At 45.2% G+C, this 17,479-nt stretch overlaps 1 protein-coding gene across 1 annotated transcript in view; it reads left to right on the top strand.

The window, feature by feature from the left end:
- Positions 1 to 16,652, top strand: part of LOC104965560 (BAF chromatin remodeling complex subunit BCL11A) — a 34,691-nt gene extending 18,039 nt beyond the window's left edge. Inside the window, exon 3 of the mRNA XM_010794535.1 lies at positions 13,444 to 16,652. Coding sequence (XP_010792837.1) covers positions 13,444 to 15,431 — 1,988 coding nt within the window. The 3' untranslated portion in view covers positions 15,432 to 16,652. The remainder of the gene's footprint in view (positions 1 to 13,443) is intronic.
- The last annotated feature ends 827 nt before the right edge of the window (positions 16,653 to 17,479 follow it).

The raw sequence follows: 17,479 nt of genomic DNA, 5'->3' as shown, positions 1-17,479 counted from the left end.
AGACGGAGGGAGCAGAGATCTGGTTCGGACAGTCACCTCCCCTCCCCACCTCCCTATCTTTGCTATCTTTGCATAGTGCTTTGACCAACTGGCTCCTCTCAGTTCCATCTTCCTCCCCCATCCCGCTTTAGCTCTCGTCACTCATGCCATCTTATTATCTGAGAGGTCGAAGGAAAGGGGCCCCTTGCATCTCCTCCTCTTCTAGCCTTGAGCTACGGCAGCAGTGGCAACAGACCCTTCTCTTCCAACCCCCCCTTCTTCCCCACAGTTGTTCTGAATGTATGTGGACGTACGTGGACACGTCGCTTTGTGAACCCAAAGCCCAGGAAGGAAGCTGGCCCTAACCGCTGCCTGTACCTCTGCTTTCTGTCAGTTACCACCGCTGTCAAACTTCATCCCTGCATCGAGCTAATGCAGCCAGCAGGACGTTGGGGGGCCTTTTTCGTGTTTACTTTTGGGTATCTGGGACTTTAAGAGCAGGATATTGAGTAGGCAGTTGAGATATAGCGTTTGTTTTTAAAGCATAATGCTGGTATGACTCTTTATTGGATCATTTTGTGTGTGGCTTGTTTAATTATGGTTCGGATCCCATTAGCCTTTGGGCCACTGTATGGTCTTTTGGCGTCTAGAGCTCACATGGTAAAAACCTTACTGTTACAAAGCACATTTCAACATAGAATACAAAGTATGAACAGAAGAGTGAGAGAGTGTTCCAAAAATCTATTTTGATTATGAATTTAGATAATTATTTTAATGGAAATTCCTTTCACGAAGATTGGATTTTATTAAATCACATTCTGCAGTGTATGCAACTAATAGATATCATCACCAAATATAGGCTCCCTCATACAATTAGTTTTACCTTTAATAAATCACTTGTGCCAGCTGCGTCGTCATCTGGTGTTAAGTATAGTGGCATACTAAATGAAATTGGGGGTCACTCTTGGTAGTTTTACCGATTAACATAAGCTAATGACTTGGAAGGATGAACAGGAGGTGGAGATAAAGAGGGGAGAGAAGGAGGGAAGAAGGGGGACGTTGTCTGGCTCCCTCACCCACCATTAAGGGCTTGCCCCTGGACTGGGTGAGTGGGCCAGTTTCCCATGCACCGGCGGCACAGGCAGCCCCTCTTTGGTTACACAAAATGTCTGCTTGTATGGCCACGGACAGAGATATTATTAGCGTTATTTTGCCTCAGTTATCCGAGAGCATGGTGCTTTTAGGCCCCCTTGTTTGAGTGGCGTACAGACAGACACTTGAGTTTCTGCAGCAGATTAAATGAAATTTTAGCAGCTTTTTCTTGGTGCCTGGCCATAAAACCACACAAAGGAAGCAGCTGCCACTAATGTAATCTAGAATGGGGTGCTGCAGTGTAAAGCTGTCCACCACTCTTTTGTTTTTCCCTTCTTCCCCTCTCGGCAGCTTTTTACGCCATTCTTGACACCCTTCAACTACACCCCTTCCTCTTCAGATTATATCCATGTTCTTTCACTGCCCCTAATTCCTCTTTTCATCAGCTACCTCTCTGTGCACTGCAAAGGTGATGAAACCGGACGAGAGCAATAAAGGCCATGTGTTTTAAGAGCAAACATATATTTGTATGTCTTTATATACCTATACGTCTGTGTCAAAGGTACATGAGATATCCGTCTGGTCGCCTGCAAAATGTTCTCCTCTCAGGACCGTCTGTAGCATATCAGCTGAACATGTATGGAATGACCATATAGGATCTTTACAGTTTGACCTTGCGCAAGCCTAACAAAGTTCATTTCTGGGAATGCAACAAAAGCAGTCCACTGGGGCCGATGCCCCAGTGACCTCTGCGTCAGTCACAGGTTGTCAGCCGCTCTCAAAATGACAGGGTGGATCTTGAGAACCTGAGTTCATGTGGGCAATGAGTGGAGCTACATTCCTCTCAGGGCTGTCATTGTGCAAGTGACATGAGAGAGGGAAAGCAGAAAGGGGAGAAACTGCGGTTGTGCACAAGAATGCCTTCATAATATAATAATGAAAGCCGTTTGTTAATTACATTTTCTAATCATTCGGAGTTGACATTTGCATCAGCGGAGCAAAAATGTTGCACGTCTGTGACGCCATACATTTAGACTCCACTGTAGCCTTCTGCAAATGAAGTTTTATAGTCTGTTCAAGAAGCAATGGCACAAACATCTGGCCCATAAATCTCAGGTGGTGCTGCAGAGCGTAGCCGGAGAAACCAGTTCTACCCATCCCCTGATCAGCCATTAATCCAAATTTCCGCACTTCCACGCTGACTTATTTATTTACGGTTGGTTGGATGGTAAGCGTTCCAAGAGTGTAGGCATTGCATTAGAAAGTGCTGGTGTACAATTTAATGCATATGACAATAAACTACAGTACAGTGCAACACATTGCTTTAGCTAGATTTCTGACCCTTTTGTGTGGCTACATGATGCTGCATCATGCCTGTGTATTTAGCTGTTTGGAAGTATGTCTTGCCACTGCCTGTTGAGGAATGTCTGAGTTCATGGACCCTTTCTGTGCCAAAACAATAGCTTGAAGGTGGACTCAGCCTCCCATTCAACAAGTCAGTCAGTCTTTACTTATGTGTGTCCTCTCGTGCAGCTGTCTGTGAATAAATCCTTCTGTCACCAAAAGGCACACTGGCTTCCTTCACATATCCTGTTCATCAACTCTCTCCGAAGTCTAAAAGCAAATTTTAACGTTTCTCTAAGACGTGTATGTCTAGGGAGGGAAAAGGAATGTATTGTTTTTGCTGATGGCTCCTTGACGCTTTTGTACCTGTTAGTGCCCTCCTCCCCTCTCCCATCTTTGGTCTCTATGTTCATGTCTCCTATTAGCTCCGTATGTCTTATTATTTTCCCTTCCTACAAACAACCCCCATAAAAACTTGTTGTGGTGCGGCACATGATGCGTACTTGCAACACACATGCATTCTTGCACACTAACACTGCGACACACACACATTTACTTAAACCTGATGACCGAATAGAAATAGCTCCCCCCCCCTTTTGCCACCCTCCTTTTCTGCACCTCTGCTCCGCCCTCTCTCTCCCTCCCCAGGGTAGGTCGCTATAGCCCTCCTTATAAACATAATGATCTATAGGAGCCCTAGACCCAGACAGATTTTTGGCATGGCTGTGCAGGTAGCATTCCAGCACGGTTTGAGATCTTAGGGCCCTAGCCTCGTTAAAAGCCTGATTTATGCTCTACAGCTGGGCACAAAGGAACCTACAGGTTGGCTTCCTTAATTAATATCACGCTCGCTACTGCTTGGACCTATGCATGTTTCTGACGCACCTCCAGGGAGAATAAGCGGAAGGGTCCACATGCTGTATTTTTAACAGGCCAGTGTCAGCGTGCACAATATGTAACTGTAAAGACACAATTATCTTTCAAATCATTCTTACAGTCCCGCATATCTCGACGTATCACTGATGTCAATGTAGAATTTTCCGAACACAGAGGGATCTGGTTGGTAACTTTCTGGGTCCTATTGTCCACCACTTTACTTCCTCTCTTGCGTTGCTATGGCGTCTGATCAGACCACATGTCTTCAATTAGTAGGCAGGACTCTGGTACGGGGGAGCCTCTGAGATGAAGAATTGTGTGGAGTGTGGCCTGCCATTGCCAAGCTAAGGCAAAGATGCCCATCCATCTTGCGAACTGTTATTGATGGTAAACGTTACATGTAGGTAATAACTGGCTGCATCCAACCTGTTCTAACCCCAAAGTCTTCTCCCTGGCTGGTAAGGTACAGTGTTGAGAAACAATATTGTGCCCTGTCATGTACAATCCAACATTGACCCATTTGATTTGGCAACCATTTGATTTGGCAACCATTTGGTTTGGGCGTTCGTCCAAAACAACATGTCATAAAAGGTGTGGCCCTGGTTGGTATCAATCCTCTAGGGCAGTTCTAGCTGTTTTATTGTCAACTCCTGAAGGAAACATTTGTGCGTTTTATATCTGACCACTTCCTCCCTGTGCCACGTCTTTTCCTGTTTTCGTCAGAATGTCTTGAATTAGGGCAAACAGGAGGCCATTTTGCAATTTTAATCAGGATTTGGAAAGCGTTTGGGTTGAGAAGTGGCCCAGCACTGTTTTCTCCTCGATTAATTAGTAATGAAACAGGAATTGTAGGGTTGCATGAATTGATGGTTAGTTGGGACTTACTGTTCTAGGCTGTGGGAACTTTGTGTCTTAGACCTTACTCATTATGACAGTGAATTTAACTTGTGATACTGCCCCAACGAACAAGCTGAACTTGTGATACAGTTCTCTTTTATCCAAGTCCAGACTTCAGTCCTGCGGTCACTACATGCACAAGCATATCTCTCTTAAATGTCACTTGTCTGTTTCTAAGGAAATTGGATTTGCGAGCTACATTCGACCCTGAGATACCCCTCGATCTAAAGAGTCCGGCTATTGATGCTTCCTTAACCACTCGACCACCGTGTGCACAGTCACACACAGCAGATGGGACGCGTGTTAAACCCTCAGCCTCCACAGCTCCGGGCCACGGGACACTCCAACACACTGGCCCTCTTGTTTTTAAAGTGTCATGTCCCTCCACAATGCCTTGAGGCTCGTATGCATAACGAACTTCTATGGTTGGCTCAAGCTCACATGCCCTGGTCTTCTCACCCTGAGGTGGTAGGGCAGGGTGAAAAATAACTGCATGTTTATAAGAACCCACGAGTTCACGAGCGTCTAAATGATGGCCCATGCTTTAGAACTCCCGGGGCTTCTGGGAACAAGTACAGGAACAAACAACTGAGGTCAAGATAAGTAGTAACTTTGTGTTTTCTAACAGCACTTCCGCTTGAGCACCAGGTCATAAAAGTGGGGTATTTTACAGGCGATCCAGGTGCAAACCCTCAAACACAGACCATCAATCCTCTCCACCTTCAGCTCCGTCCCACAGAGATTAAGATAATGATGAGTATCTTTCCCTGTTTTGCCCCCTCTCCTTTTTCCTTTCTATGTGTCTCACTTTCTCTGGAAATATTATTTACAGTGAAGGAGCACCTCAGGCAAAGGCAGGAGGAGGGAAAAAAAGACTTGTACACACTGGCCTGATAGATTTTGAGATCTGCCCGGCACTAAATGAGTGGGTGGATGAGATGAGAGGTGTATCGTTGCACAGGTGTTAAGGTAGTGTACCTTTCAGCTTCAGAAAAAAAAAGATTTAGAGAAACTATTAGCCTGAGAGTATTTCAGAGGTGAAAGGAAAGGTGAGGGAGAAACTGTGTTCATGCGTGTTGGGGTAAGTGTGTATGTGTGTGTGATTGTGACAGAGCCACTTTAACGTCTCTCAGTGCTGTCATCAGATTGTGTTAAGGAAATAGCGTCAATGGAAGGAGGAGTAACAAGGCAGCATGAGGGACGGAGAGCAGGAGGGAATGACTCTATCCTCCAGACGGGCTGAAGTGTTTACCCAGTCCAGTGTGTGTGGGGGGTCAGATACTCTGACTGCAGGTCTGTGCCTGTAGATCAGGCAAAGCCTCTTACCCTAACTGCCCCCTCCTTAGCTTTTCTTCACTCTCTTTTTGTTCAACCCCCTTTACATGTGGCGGTATTAACCCCTTAATTTAGATTTTCCTCTACATATTGTTTCATCCCTACCTTTCAACACATTATATGCGTGTATGGCAATGTAGATGTATAAGGCTAGAGTTTTGCCAGCTTGCTAGTAATTTCAAATGTAGTAAGTCCACTATATACAGTATGGGGCTAAACATACGGCGGGTGGACAAAACAACCAAAAAACCACTTAATATTGTCTTAACTTTACAAACAAAAATAAACAGTAATTATTTTGAGAAATACAGAATTTGCGATATAACAGAACAGTGAGTTACTGAGTTTTGGTTTTGGCAGTAATGCTTTTAAAAGAGGTTTGGTTTTAGTAGTGGCTAGATAGTAAGACTCTGGTTCATTCAAGTATGGGAAAATACTTAACTCACCATGTTTAGAATTAGCAAGCGGGGAAGTCCAACTGTTGGAATGTCTTTAACAAATATAGTTCATTCATATTTGATACAAGGGGGCGACATGGCTTTGGCTGTGAGGTATCTAAGTGGGTAAAACAAGAAGGAAACTATTTTCTTTTATGACGTATACCTGGCAGTGATTTAAGGATGAAATGAACATATATAGACTTAGAAATCTGATAGTCTAGTTTTTCTTTATAATCTCCTTTACATTGTTCCTATGCTACAATCAAGTTATGGGGTCATCTTTGAGTTCTTTGTGGGATATAATGATTGTACTGTTAAGTGTCTGACAATTTGATTTGTATCTGAATTGCCAGTGCCGTTCGCTTCAACATACAGTATGTTGTAGTTGTTTGTGACAATGTAACTGCGACTGACATGTTGGCTCCTCAGGATTTCTGTTAGTGCCTCGAGTTGCTCGGAATATTCACCAGTAAAGCTGTTGATCATCAGAGCTGTATAGTAATGTGACTGTAATGTCTGCACTTCAGATCTTCATAGTCCTTCTCCATGCAGTGTTACTGCTGTTCTGTCCAGCTCCCTGCATGTCTGTGAAGAATGAAGAGAGGGAAAGCAGGAGAGGTCAGATACGGGGCCCTGTATGCTCCGGTGAAGCTGAATCGCGTCCCGGCAAATGGTATGCAGGCTCATAACGCGCTCCACTCGTCCAATAGGCGCGGACGAAACAGTTTTGACAGTGTCGAATGCCCTGCCCCGGGGGCCTTATCATCCTCCGCTGCCTGCCTGCCTCCCTCCCCTGTTTCTGCTCTCCTGATGCTATCTATCTGGAGATTTATGCAGAAATGTGCAGCTAGTCGACCTCCCTGGTCCCCCTCCATCCTTTCTGCAGGGACGCCAGGCTGTCATAAGCTGAGCTATGCAGAGATAGTGAAGCTCAGGCAGCTGGCCTCATGTCTTACGGAGGCTTTCTTGTCTGTACACTTCAAACAGGGATGATGCTTGTAAGGAAAGACAGCAGAGGCTCTCATCTGAATGCTGCGGCCAGCATTTTGAAAAAAAAAGGCAAAGACGTTGTCTCCCTCTTATTCTGTTTTATTTAGAGCTGAAGCGATCACACAATCAACTAAATATTAATCGGAAACTGTTTGGATCATTGTTTCAAGTTATGTTTATTGAAAACTAGCAAAGAAGTGTGTTTTTAGGATCTTTCTGCTTTTCTCTGTTTTGTATTATATTAAACCGATTATCTCTGGGTTTTAGACAAACGAGATATTTAAAGAAAACACCTTGGGCAATGAGAAACAGGAACGGATATATTTCACAGTTTTCTGACCTATTATTGACAGTTTAATCAATTAATTGAGAACGTTGTGAATAGATTTCTAATGAAAATAATTGTTATTTTCAGCTCTAGTTGTATTCTGTTAAGTTCCTTATTAGCATATTTTTCTCTTTCCTCCTCCCCTCATGCTGCATTTTATTGAGACTTATCTTTGCTTTGACAGAACCCTTTTCACATTTCCCCTCTGAAGTGCTCAGAGACTCCTCGCCCATCTATTGCCCGAGTCCAAAAATACACCTGCTTGATTAAGTCTTCTTATGTACCTGGATATGTGTGCTTAAACTGACACTTGGCAGTTTGCAGTTTTCTTTGATTCCACTCCTTTATTTAATACCAACTCTGTTGAGCGTTGGCTTTTTGTTGACGGCGGTTTGATCATGCGAAGCGGATCCCAACTCAATAAATAATCTCTGCGGATGCTTACATAAGCGATGGTCCATTTAATTAGACTGGTTAAGCTTAGAAGCCCAGAGGTCTTTTCACTGTACCATTAGAGCTACAGTAGGATGAGAAACAACAGCGTGCGGCCTCCCACCGTCGCTGGTAAGCAGAGAGCAAATAATGATCTGCATCAGAGGCCGGCCCGGGCTATTATAAGGTCTGCCGGACCGAGCCGCACCCAAGCACGAAGCCACCCAGCTGGGCTTAGCCGGAACAGATAGATGGAGGGAAAGCAAGACGTGGAATGGACGGATAGATTGGGTGGGTGGATGGTCAGTTCAAACGCAGTTCAACCGAGAAAAGATGAAAGAGAGTAGGGTTACGTAGGGAAACAGACAGCGCCGAGCGATGCTAATTTTGAAATTATTGTAGCAAGTGTGTTACATACTAATGTCCACGCACACATGAGCGCATCCAGACATGGACACAGTCATGTGGTCGTACGCGCAAACAATGCGCCTGCTTACCCATTAGGGACTCACGCATGCAACACTCCCCAGCTAACGTACAGACACACACATTTGTCTTGTGTGTACGGTGCATGCATTCATAGGCCCCTGTGTGGATGCCATCTGTCCATACTAGTTCCTTCAGTGGCTCATAGTGACGCCTCAGTTCCACTGTTGCTCTTATCAACTTTCAGGAGAAGGGGAAAGGAAAGGTAAGAAGTGTGAAAGTCTGATTGGAGACAAAGCCACAGCCAGCAGATTACTTTATACTGGGCACAAGCCCTCAAAGACCACCATGCATCTTTATCTGGAGATCTACACCTCCACTCCGCGCTTGTTCATGCCAGCTAGACTTTTCTTCTCCCCAGCTACCTCTCTCTTTCCCCGCCTTTTGCTCTCTTAGCTCTCCATTCTTATATTTTCTAACTGTCTTTCCTCCATCCATGTATGTAGTGGTTAGTGGTCAGCTTCTTAGCAATTGTGTAACGTGTGACTCCAAACACCAGCTATGTTGCAGCCAGACCCCCAGTCCACATCAGACTTGTAAAACGTTTTGGGATTTAGGCCTGTTCTATTCCATGGCTGGCTTTCTGTGTAGCAAACCGTATTTCCGGCTTTGTCTCAGGAACAAGTGTTGGTCAAACAGGCCTTTTGTCTGTGGCCAGTGGCTGAGCGAACCACAACCAGTCTGGCCGGGGAAAAAGAAGCAAGTGTATGAGCCGTGGTGTGTGTGCTGTGGCAGGGAAACATAGACAAACACAGAGAGGTAGAGGAGTAAGGAGGAAGGTCAAAGCCAGCCAGCTGCTCTATCAGGTACTTCCATAAAGTGTGCACAGATTGATATAACATCAACCAATTGAAATGAAATAAAGGTGCTCTAACACTCTGAAATCCCTGAAAAGCGATTTTAGTTTAACAATTATTTTCCATTCAGACCTTTAAGTCAGGTGAAAGTCATGACTGAATTAAGAACAGCCCTAATGGGGGCCTCCTTGGTGCATCTACTAATTCCCCACCTTCTTCCTCAACCTGTCTTCTCCTGCTCCCCCCCTTCACCCCTGTCCAATCCCTGACTGTGAATACCCTAATGACATAAACAGAGTAGTAATCACATTAACGCCAGTTACGGCTTAGGCACTCTTAAGAGGCACTGTATTGACAATCCTCTGTCTTCCCAAGGCACTCACTCCAACACCTATAAACACTTATGAATATTGGCAAAGACCCGCTATTAGCATAATCACTTTTCAGGTGTGTGTAAGTGCTCCAGAGGCCCAGGCGACTGATAGCTTTGGGAAATGGCGGTTGACATGCTGTGTCCCCCATGTCTCTGTGCCTTCCCCTTCCCTCCTTCTCCTTTTGGAAGGGCCTTTGAGCTAATCCTGTAAGCTCGTTCCTCCATTAGCTAAATGACCAATATCAGTGAGAGCTGCGTGGTCACACCAGGCAGGACGGCCTGGGCCCGCTATCAGGCATGGTCAAGGACAAAACAAAAAATAGGGGTCAAGGAAAAGTTTGCTAGCTTCTTGGATATATGTCTGGAAAGTTTGAGGTAGTTGAAAGCTATATGCGTGGTGGGTTTGGTTTAGTATTGGCCGATACAAATCCTCCAACCGGCCACTGTAAGCCTAACAACTGACTAAGAGAAACAAACAAAACCAAAACTCACTAACGCAATGTTCCGGAACATTGCAAATTCTGTATTTGTCAAAATAAAACCCTATTTAACCAAGTTAGAAGAAATAATGTTCCATGTATACACACTGTTTTCCATCCTACTTTTAACTACCTTAAATAATAATGACAAACACTCACAACCGGTGATGTCAGCCAATCGCCAATAGCGTAAATATTTATCAAATCATCCAACTAAAGTTTGATTGAGAGATTAAAAGAGGAGGAGACAGTTGATGACCATCCCTTAACGCATTGTTAACCTGCCAACGCGGGGTCAAGGTCATGATTGTCTTGGCGTCTGTTGTTTTGTTTGTTTGTGTTTAGGCTGAGGGGACAAGAGGGGGAAGGGGGTGATTGAGAGAATGCGTGTTGGGGAGGGGGTTGGGTGACTAACAATAGAGAAATCTGCATGAGCAAAGTGTACATGATGCCTATGCCTCCTGGATTGCATGTGTGCATTGCTTTGTCTGGTCAACACTGCTGTCTGGGCCGGCGGTGTGAATATTTTGTCAGCAGCTAGAAGCGACCATGTCTGCTGTTTAGGGCACAATAACTTCCCCCCTGCCCTTGCGTAAGCAGCCTTGTTCTTTTTGCATGAGCCCTGGATCATATTCTCCTCCTAAGGGCAGGGCACAGTGTCCGTAGACACCATAATAGCCTCCGACTGCTTTGTGTCGCAATGTGTTGAAATGTCTTTGAAGGAGTTGCTAAACCCCCTTTCTCTTCCTTTGGCTGTTCTACATCTCTCCTCTGTGCTCTACCTCTTTTAGTTCTTTATATTTCTCTTTTTCGTGATTATCACTCTTCCACTTTTTCTGCTCTTGATCCTCCTGGCCTCTCTCATTTCTCCTGTATGCTTTCTGCCTTCTCTCCCCCAAAGTCCCCTCTTTCAGCCCCGGCCATGAAATGGCAGCTAAGGGGTTGTCAGTGTGGTTTCTCCTCTCTGCTGATCCTATTTCAAAGGGACCTGGAGATCCAGCATTAGCCCCAGCTCTCCTGCTCCCCAGCCCTAACTCTCCACAGACTTAGAGTTAATGGAAGGAGAGAAACAGACGGAGAGAGTGAGAGGGAGCTCTCCTTTTATTCCATTAGAGGACAGACTCGTTTATAAGATCATCCTTCCTCCCTCACACAGTTCTCTGCTCTTCTTACGAGCAAAGAAAGAAAACCCTTCAAGGCCGTCAAAGGCCCTGTCAGAATGTCTTTTCTCCTTTTGAATAACTGTCCTTCGATCGCTTTGAGGACAGCTATCAAGGACAGTTGTGGGCTTATTTAGATATCCTTTCTGCCGTTGTTGTGAATCTGGGCAAGCATTGGTCCGGTCGGTTGATGCCAATCAATGTGTCCACTGTTTGGACTGGAATAACAATTATCGTAAATGCTTGTGGCATGAGCACGGTTTGTCAAATCTTCATAAATGGGCTTGTGATTGCAGAGCACAAGACATGCTGTTTTTGATACATAAGAAAATAAATTGATGACTGGCTTTGAAGTGCTGTTCTGTGCCCTTCAGAAATGCGGTGGGTTGTCATTAGGAATGTCCCCTTCACGCCACACTTCTCTCCCTACTTTGCAACCTTCCTTTTTCCCTCCTTCCTTCACTTCCACGTTCCCTCAGTGCTTTATTTCCTCTGACGGACGTGGCTGTGTCTCGGAGGAGAAGACGACATTCTAGCAATCCCCCCTCCCCCAAACCCATCTCCCCCGCTTGTCCTTCACAATAACACAACAATTCATCTATTTCCCCCCTCATGCATATGCACTCTCTGCTCGCACATTAAGACAGGGTTGGGGAAGTGTGTATAGGCAGCAAATCAAAGCAAAGTGAACAGGCGAGGCCAGGTTATTGCAGCCGTTTTACGAGTGATATGGGGCTTTCTATATAAAGCCATAAAAACACACACATAATCAGGAAACATACATATAGCCAAAGCCAATGTAATGGGCACATTTTATTTGTGCTTATGAGAGAGGGAGCAAAAGCGTGTACGGGCAAATGGGTTTTTTATGATGGAAAAATTCCATAGTGGGTCAAAGCCCCTTGCAGGTGGCAGCAATTAACTGTAATTTTTGCAGATTGTAATGATCCATAATTTACCAGTATACCCCCCTTCCAACTCTTTTCAGTCAAGAGAAAAAGGTTTGCGTGGAGGTTTGATTGGGTGCACATTTTATGCCGTGTTCTGGTCTTTAAGTGAGATTGTTCGGAGGGGGCCACGGTGGCCGTGGACACACGAGATAGAAAGGAAAACCACAAAACACAGCAATCTGTTCCATCCACGACCATACTTTATTCTCTCTGCGGCTGTCTTCTCTTTCTGCCCCTTCACCCCTTTGTCTCTCAGCCACAGCAGGCTTAAAACATGCAAGACTGTCCATCCACCATCTTAGGGATTGTCATAGTCGCAATCACACACACACACACACACACACACACACACACACACACACACACACACACACACACACACACACACACACGCACGCACGCACGCACGCACACACACACACACACACACACACACGTAGCATATTTTCTCCACAGCCTTGTTCTCTATCTAGAGCACAGTACGGCCATGGTTTTGGGTTCAGTGTCTGCAAATGACTTCAGGAAAATGCCCTCGAGTAAGAATAGAAAAAGAGAAAAAGGATAAGAAAGCCAAAAGATGAAAGAGGGAGCACATTTGCAAGTGGCGGATGCTTCTTATTTTGCATATCTCTCACTTCTGCTTTCCCCTTCTTCTCCTTTTCTATTCACCTGAGAGGATTTAAATAAATCCATAAAGCATGAAATATCAGAAATAGAAAAGTAATGCATGAAATGCATTTTCATAGGAGCCTCCCACCCACACACAAACACTCATACACAATTTCCCCCTTTGCTTCATCTCGCTGTGAATGTGTTTTTTGTGATAAACGTTGTTACAATTTATTAACATGTGACCTCTTATTTGTATTTAGCATTAATATGCAGCATCAGATACATGTCCCACTTTAGCCTTGCTAATTCTGTAAACATGGCATTGGAGGGGAGATGAGTGTGTTTAACGAGATTAGGCGTGCATTGTCAGGCAAATCTCCGGTCAGTGTGCAAGTGCTATTGAAAGTCAATTATTGTTTGAAATATTCCTATGCCTTTTCAACTGTGTAAATTGTGTATTTGCTGCCTGAGATATCCTTCATTATTGTTTTATTCATTCACTTGAAGTAAATGCTGGTACAAATTATTTTTCTAAAATGGATATTTAATTCATCACTTAAGTTTTCGCTGAGGAATTCAGATACGGTTGTCTATTTTTTTTTTTTTTTTTTTGCGTTAAGATTCAGTCTTGCTTAATAGTCACAAATGTAAGAAGGAAGATTTATTTCTCTAGTTGAACAACATTATTTTCATTCACATTTTCCGTCACACTCTCTGTTTATGATGATCATATTTAACATTTTGTTTTGAAACTTGAAACCTCACAAGTGTGTATTATGAATCTTTTTGAATAATGTAATATAATCAATAACCACATTTTTATATTTTAACAGCTCAATTAAATGTTTTCTCTCCGTCTCCTTTTCCTAATAGATAAAGATGAGCCCAGCAGCTACACCTGCACCAGCTGTAAGCAGCCCTTCACCAGTGCCTGGTTCCTGCTCCAGCATGCCCAGAACACCCACGGCTTCCGCATCTATCTTGAGAGCAAACCTGGCAGCCCCCTGACTCCCCGTGTGGCTGCAGCTCCTGGGATGGGGGGTGATTGCGCCTCCTCCCAGCCTTCCCACCATGCCGTCCACTTGGCAGAAGGCAGTCCCTACAGCCTCCTGAGGATGCCCGGCTCTGGCTCTGGGCGGGAATCGGCGACCACACCTCGCGAGGGCCGTTACCCCAGAACCCCTCCACTGTTCAGCCCTCCGCCACGGCACCACCTCAGCCCTGATGACCTGGCGCTGGCAACCCACCACCCCAGCGCCTTTGACAGGGTGATGAGGCTCAACTCTGTGCCACTAGAAGCCCCTCCGATGGACTTCTCTAGACGTCTACGTGAGCTTGCTGGGAACGCCAACGGGGCCTCTCCGCCTCTCTCCCCTAACCGGCCCAGCCCTATGCAACGGCTGCTGCAGCCATTCCAGCCCGGTTCAAAACCTCCATTTTCAGCAACGCCTCCTCTTTCAACCTCTCAGTCACCTTCTGGATTACGCTCCACCCCCAATCCCGTATCCAACGCAGCCCAACCAGGCACCCCTCTCAAGGCCAAGTCTTGCGAGTTCTGCGGGAAGACCTTCAAGTTCCAGAGCAACCTTATAGTCCACCGGCGAAGCCACACGGGGGAAAAGCCATTCAAGTGTCACCTCTGTAACCACGCCTGCACCCAGGCCAGCAAACTGAAACGACACATGAAGACTCACTGTCAAAACAAGTCTTCGGCGCTCAATGCTAAATCAGAAGACGGCCTCTCGACCGCGAGCTCCCCAGAACCTGGCACCAGCGATCTGATCGGCAGCGCCACAGATGCTCTCAAGTCAGTTGTGGCCAAGTTCAAGAGTGAGAGCAATGGCCTCATGACGGAAAATGGAGAAGAAGAGGAGGAAGAGGAGGAGGAAGAGGAGGAAGAGGAGGAGGAAGAGGAAGAAGAAGAGGAGGAAGGCGAGGAAGAAGAAGAGGAGGAAGGGGAGGAGGAGGAGATGGAGACTAAGCCTGGAGTCGAAGTAGAAGATGACAGGAATGACTATCGTTTCAGTCTGCGCCTAGAAGGGGCTCGCCACCACAAGAACAGTGACGCGCTGCACCCACGCCGCCGGAGCCTGTCCCGGGAGCCCGGTGACGAGGACTCGGCCCTGGATTCAGACGTTGTTGGAACCACCACCATCAATGGTCTTGGCCCTTTATCCTCTGACAGCCTGTCCAGAAAATTGCTCAGTGGTAGGGTCAGTCCAGGTTCCCTCAGTCCCCTGTCCAAGCGCATCAAGGTGGAAAAGGACCTTGACCCCCAAACGCCCACTATCCCAAACACGGAGAACGTCTACTCCCAGTGGCTTGCTGGCTATGCTGCCTCACGACAACTCAAGGACCCCTTCATCAACTTCACTGGCGGGGACTCCAGACAATCGCCATTCGCCTCTTCATCAGAGCACTCTTCAGAAAACGGCAGCTTGCGCTTCTCCACTCCGCCGGGTGAGATGGACGGGGAGCGGTCCGCCTCAGTGCGCAGCGGCACCGGCAGCGGGGCCAGCACTCCCCACGGCGGGAGTGGGAATTGCAGGCCGAGCTCCAAGGACAGCCGCCGCAGTGACACCTGCGAGTACTGCGGCAAAGTATTCAAGAACTGCAGCAATTTGACAGTGCACCGACGCAGTCACACTGGAGAGCGGCCATACAAGTGTGACCTGTGCAGCTATGCGTGCGCCCAGAGCTCAAAGCTAACCCGCCACATGAAGACCCACGGACAGATGGGCAAGGACGTGTTCAAATGTGAAATCTGCCACATGCCTTTCAGTGTATACAGCACTCTGGAGAAACACATGAAGAAGTGGCACAACGACCGCCCTCTGTCTAGTGACATTAAGACTGAGTAGGCAGAAAGCAGCATGCTGGCAGCTCTCTCTCAGTTCCCCTGGCTAAAAAAGCGACCCTGGCTAACTAGCCAATAAGTGAGGGGAAAGGACATCAGGGTTGGACAGCAGTACACGGTACAGCCCTGTTTTTACCCCGACTGGAAAACGCTGAATGCATGATCCATCATTTGGGGAAATCCTATTGCATCAAACGCAAAACTTTTTGAGCCTTTCTATTGTGCAATAATTTACACGTTTTGTATTTTTTGTAACTGGACAGCATGCTCTGTGTGTTTTGGCTACTTAGAGAGAAAATTGTCCTCGGCTGGTGGGTTTGGTTGTACATGTGTTGCTGTTGATATTTTTGATTTCTTCAAGGTAAAAAAAAGTTAGTTATGAGAACCCATGCTGCATACAGTACATACTGTTTTACATATCATGTACAGTTTTGTGTTCTTACATAGTGAACAGTGTCATATTATCAAAACATCACGACAAGCAGGGTCACACTTAAAACGGATCTTTCTGAAAGATTTTCCATGCAAGATTGAGATAAGAGATATATATAAATATATATGAAATTTGGGCTGCCTATCAAATGCTAGGCACGAGCGCCGTTAAATACTTCTTTGAAAAACAGCAATGAAATTAACAATATGGTGTGAAACAAAGAGTGCCTTGGATATTTTACCTGCATTAGTTAATCCTCCTTTTTGCTATAAGCTCGGAGTTTCAGCTATAGAAGATTACAGGACATTTTTGTGCACATGTGGAATAAGCAGGTCCTTGCATCAAGCACCTGCACAACCCTGTCATCTTGTGACTTTGCAGAGCATAAGGAACCAGCTGAAACAAAAAACGTAAAAAAACAAAAAAACATTATGTGTACCTCTGGTAAATCATTTATCTGCCTGACTCATGTATATTGTTATTCTCCAGATTATGATTCTGTTTACTGGCATGTTACATGCTAAAAAAGGAGTAGGTGTGTAGAGTTCGGTTTAGGTGTTTTATGTTTTCCGGTACATGTGTACCATACTGAGAGGGTAGTCTGACGAGTTGTTTTAACGTAAAGCTCTTAATTTTCCAGAGTGTTTATTTTCTTTGAAAATTAAAAGGTTGCAGGGTTTTTTTTGTAAGTAGCACAGAGTTTTGTTCCTTTGGTGTCAGCCAGGCAGCAGTGTAGCCAGCAGCCACTGTGGAGACCACAAAGTGGGTTTTAGTTGTACGAAGCCAGACAGATTTGGGGTGAGGGTGGGGGTGAGGGTTCGGGTGGGTGTCATAGGGTAAGGGTAGCGGGATGGGTGAGTGGTTTGACCAGGTGTCTCTACAATTCAAATGTTTATGTCCTTATAGCGCTTATCCTCTTTACTGCATTAGATCTTTGAAACATTTTTTTTAATTTGGAAACGATCTTAAATGGAAGCCAATCTAAAGTCAAGAATCAGAATTTAGTAAAAAACAAAACAACAAATTATCCCTTCCACACACATTTTTAAGAGTCAAATTTCCACGTTTTGTGTTCTTTTCAGTTAACATTATCTAAACCTCATTGTGGTTTGTTTTTATTTCCATCACTTTTCATTGTTCATGATATAGCACTTGTCACTCTGCCTTGGATTCTGTATCTGTCTCTCTAATCGGGGGTACAGTCGGTTGAGTATAAAACGAGGACCAGATTTCAGATCTGGGACTACCTACGTGCACTGTTCAATTTTCCCAGTTTACATTCGGACGCTCAAGGGAAAACTTGCTCTTATGCTGACAGATTAGTGTGGTGTCATTGCTTTGCATTAAAAAAAGAAAAAAGTCAAAAAAAGAGTTGAACTAGAAACTGTTGCCAGCCATGTCTCCTCCCGAGAACTGAACATCAGTTTGGCTCTTGAGGAGTATCAATGCAGGAACCGCCATAGAAATATCCTGCTTCATACCATAACTATGAAATATACTGCTCAGTACAGAAAGATAACAATTCTACAAATTTGATTTTAAAAGCTAAGTAAATTGTGTTGTTGAGTCTTTTAAAGTAACAATTCAATATCTTTAGGGGAGAAACATTATTTCAATTT

This window comes from Notothenia coriiceps, unplaced genomic scaffold (assembly GCF_000735185.1).
Source record: "Notothenia coriiceps isolate Sejong01 unplaced genomic scaffold, NC01 NC01_scaffold00002072, whole genome shotgun sequence".
Classification (NCBI taxonomy): domain Eukaryota; kingdom Metazoa; phylum Chordata; class Actinopteri; order Perciformes; family Nototheniidae; genus Notothenia; species Notothenia coriiceps.
Note: the sequence above shows the minus strand (reverse complement) of the source record. Positions and strands in the feature narration are given on the sequence as shown.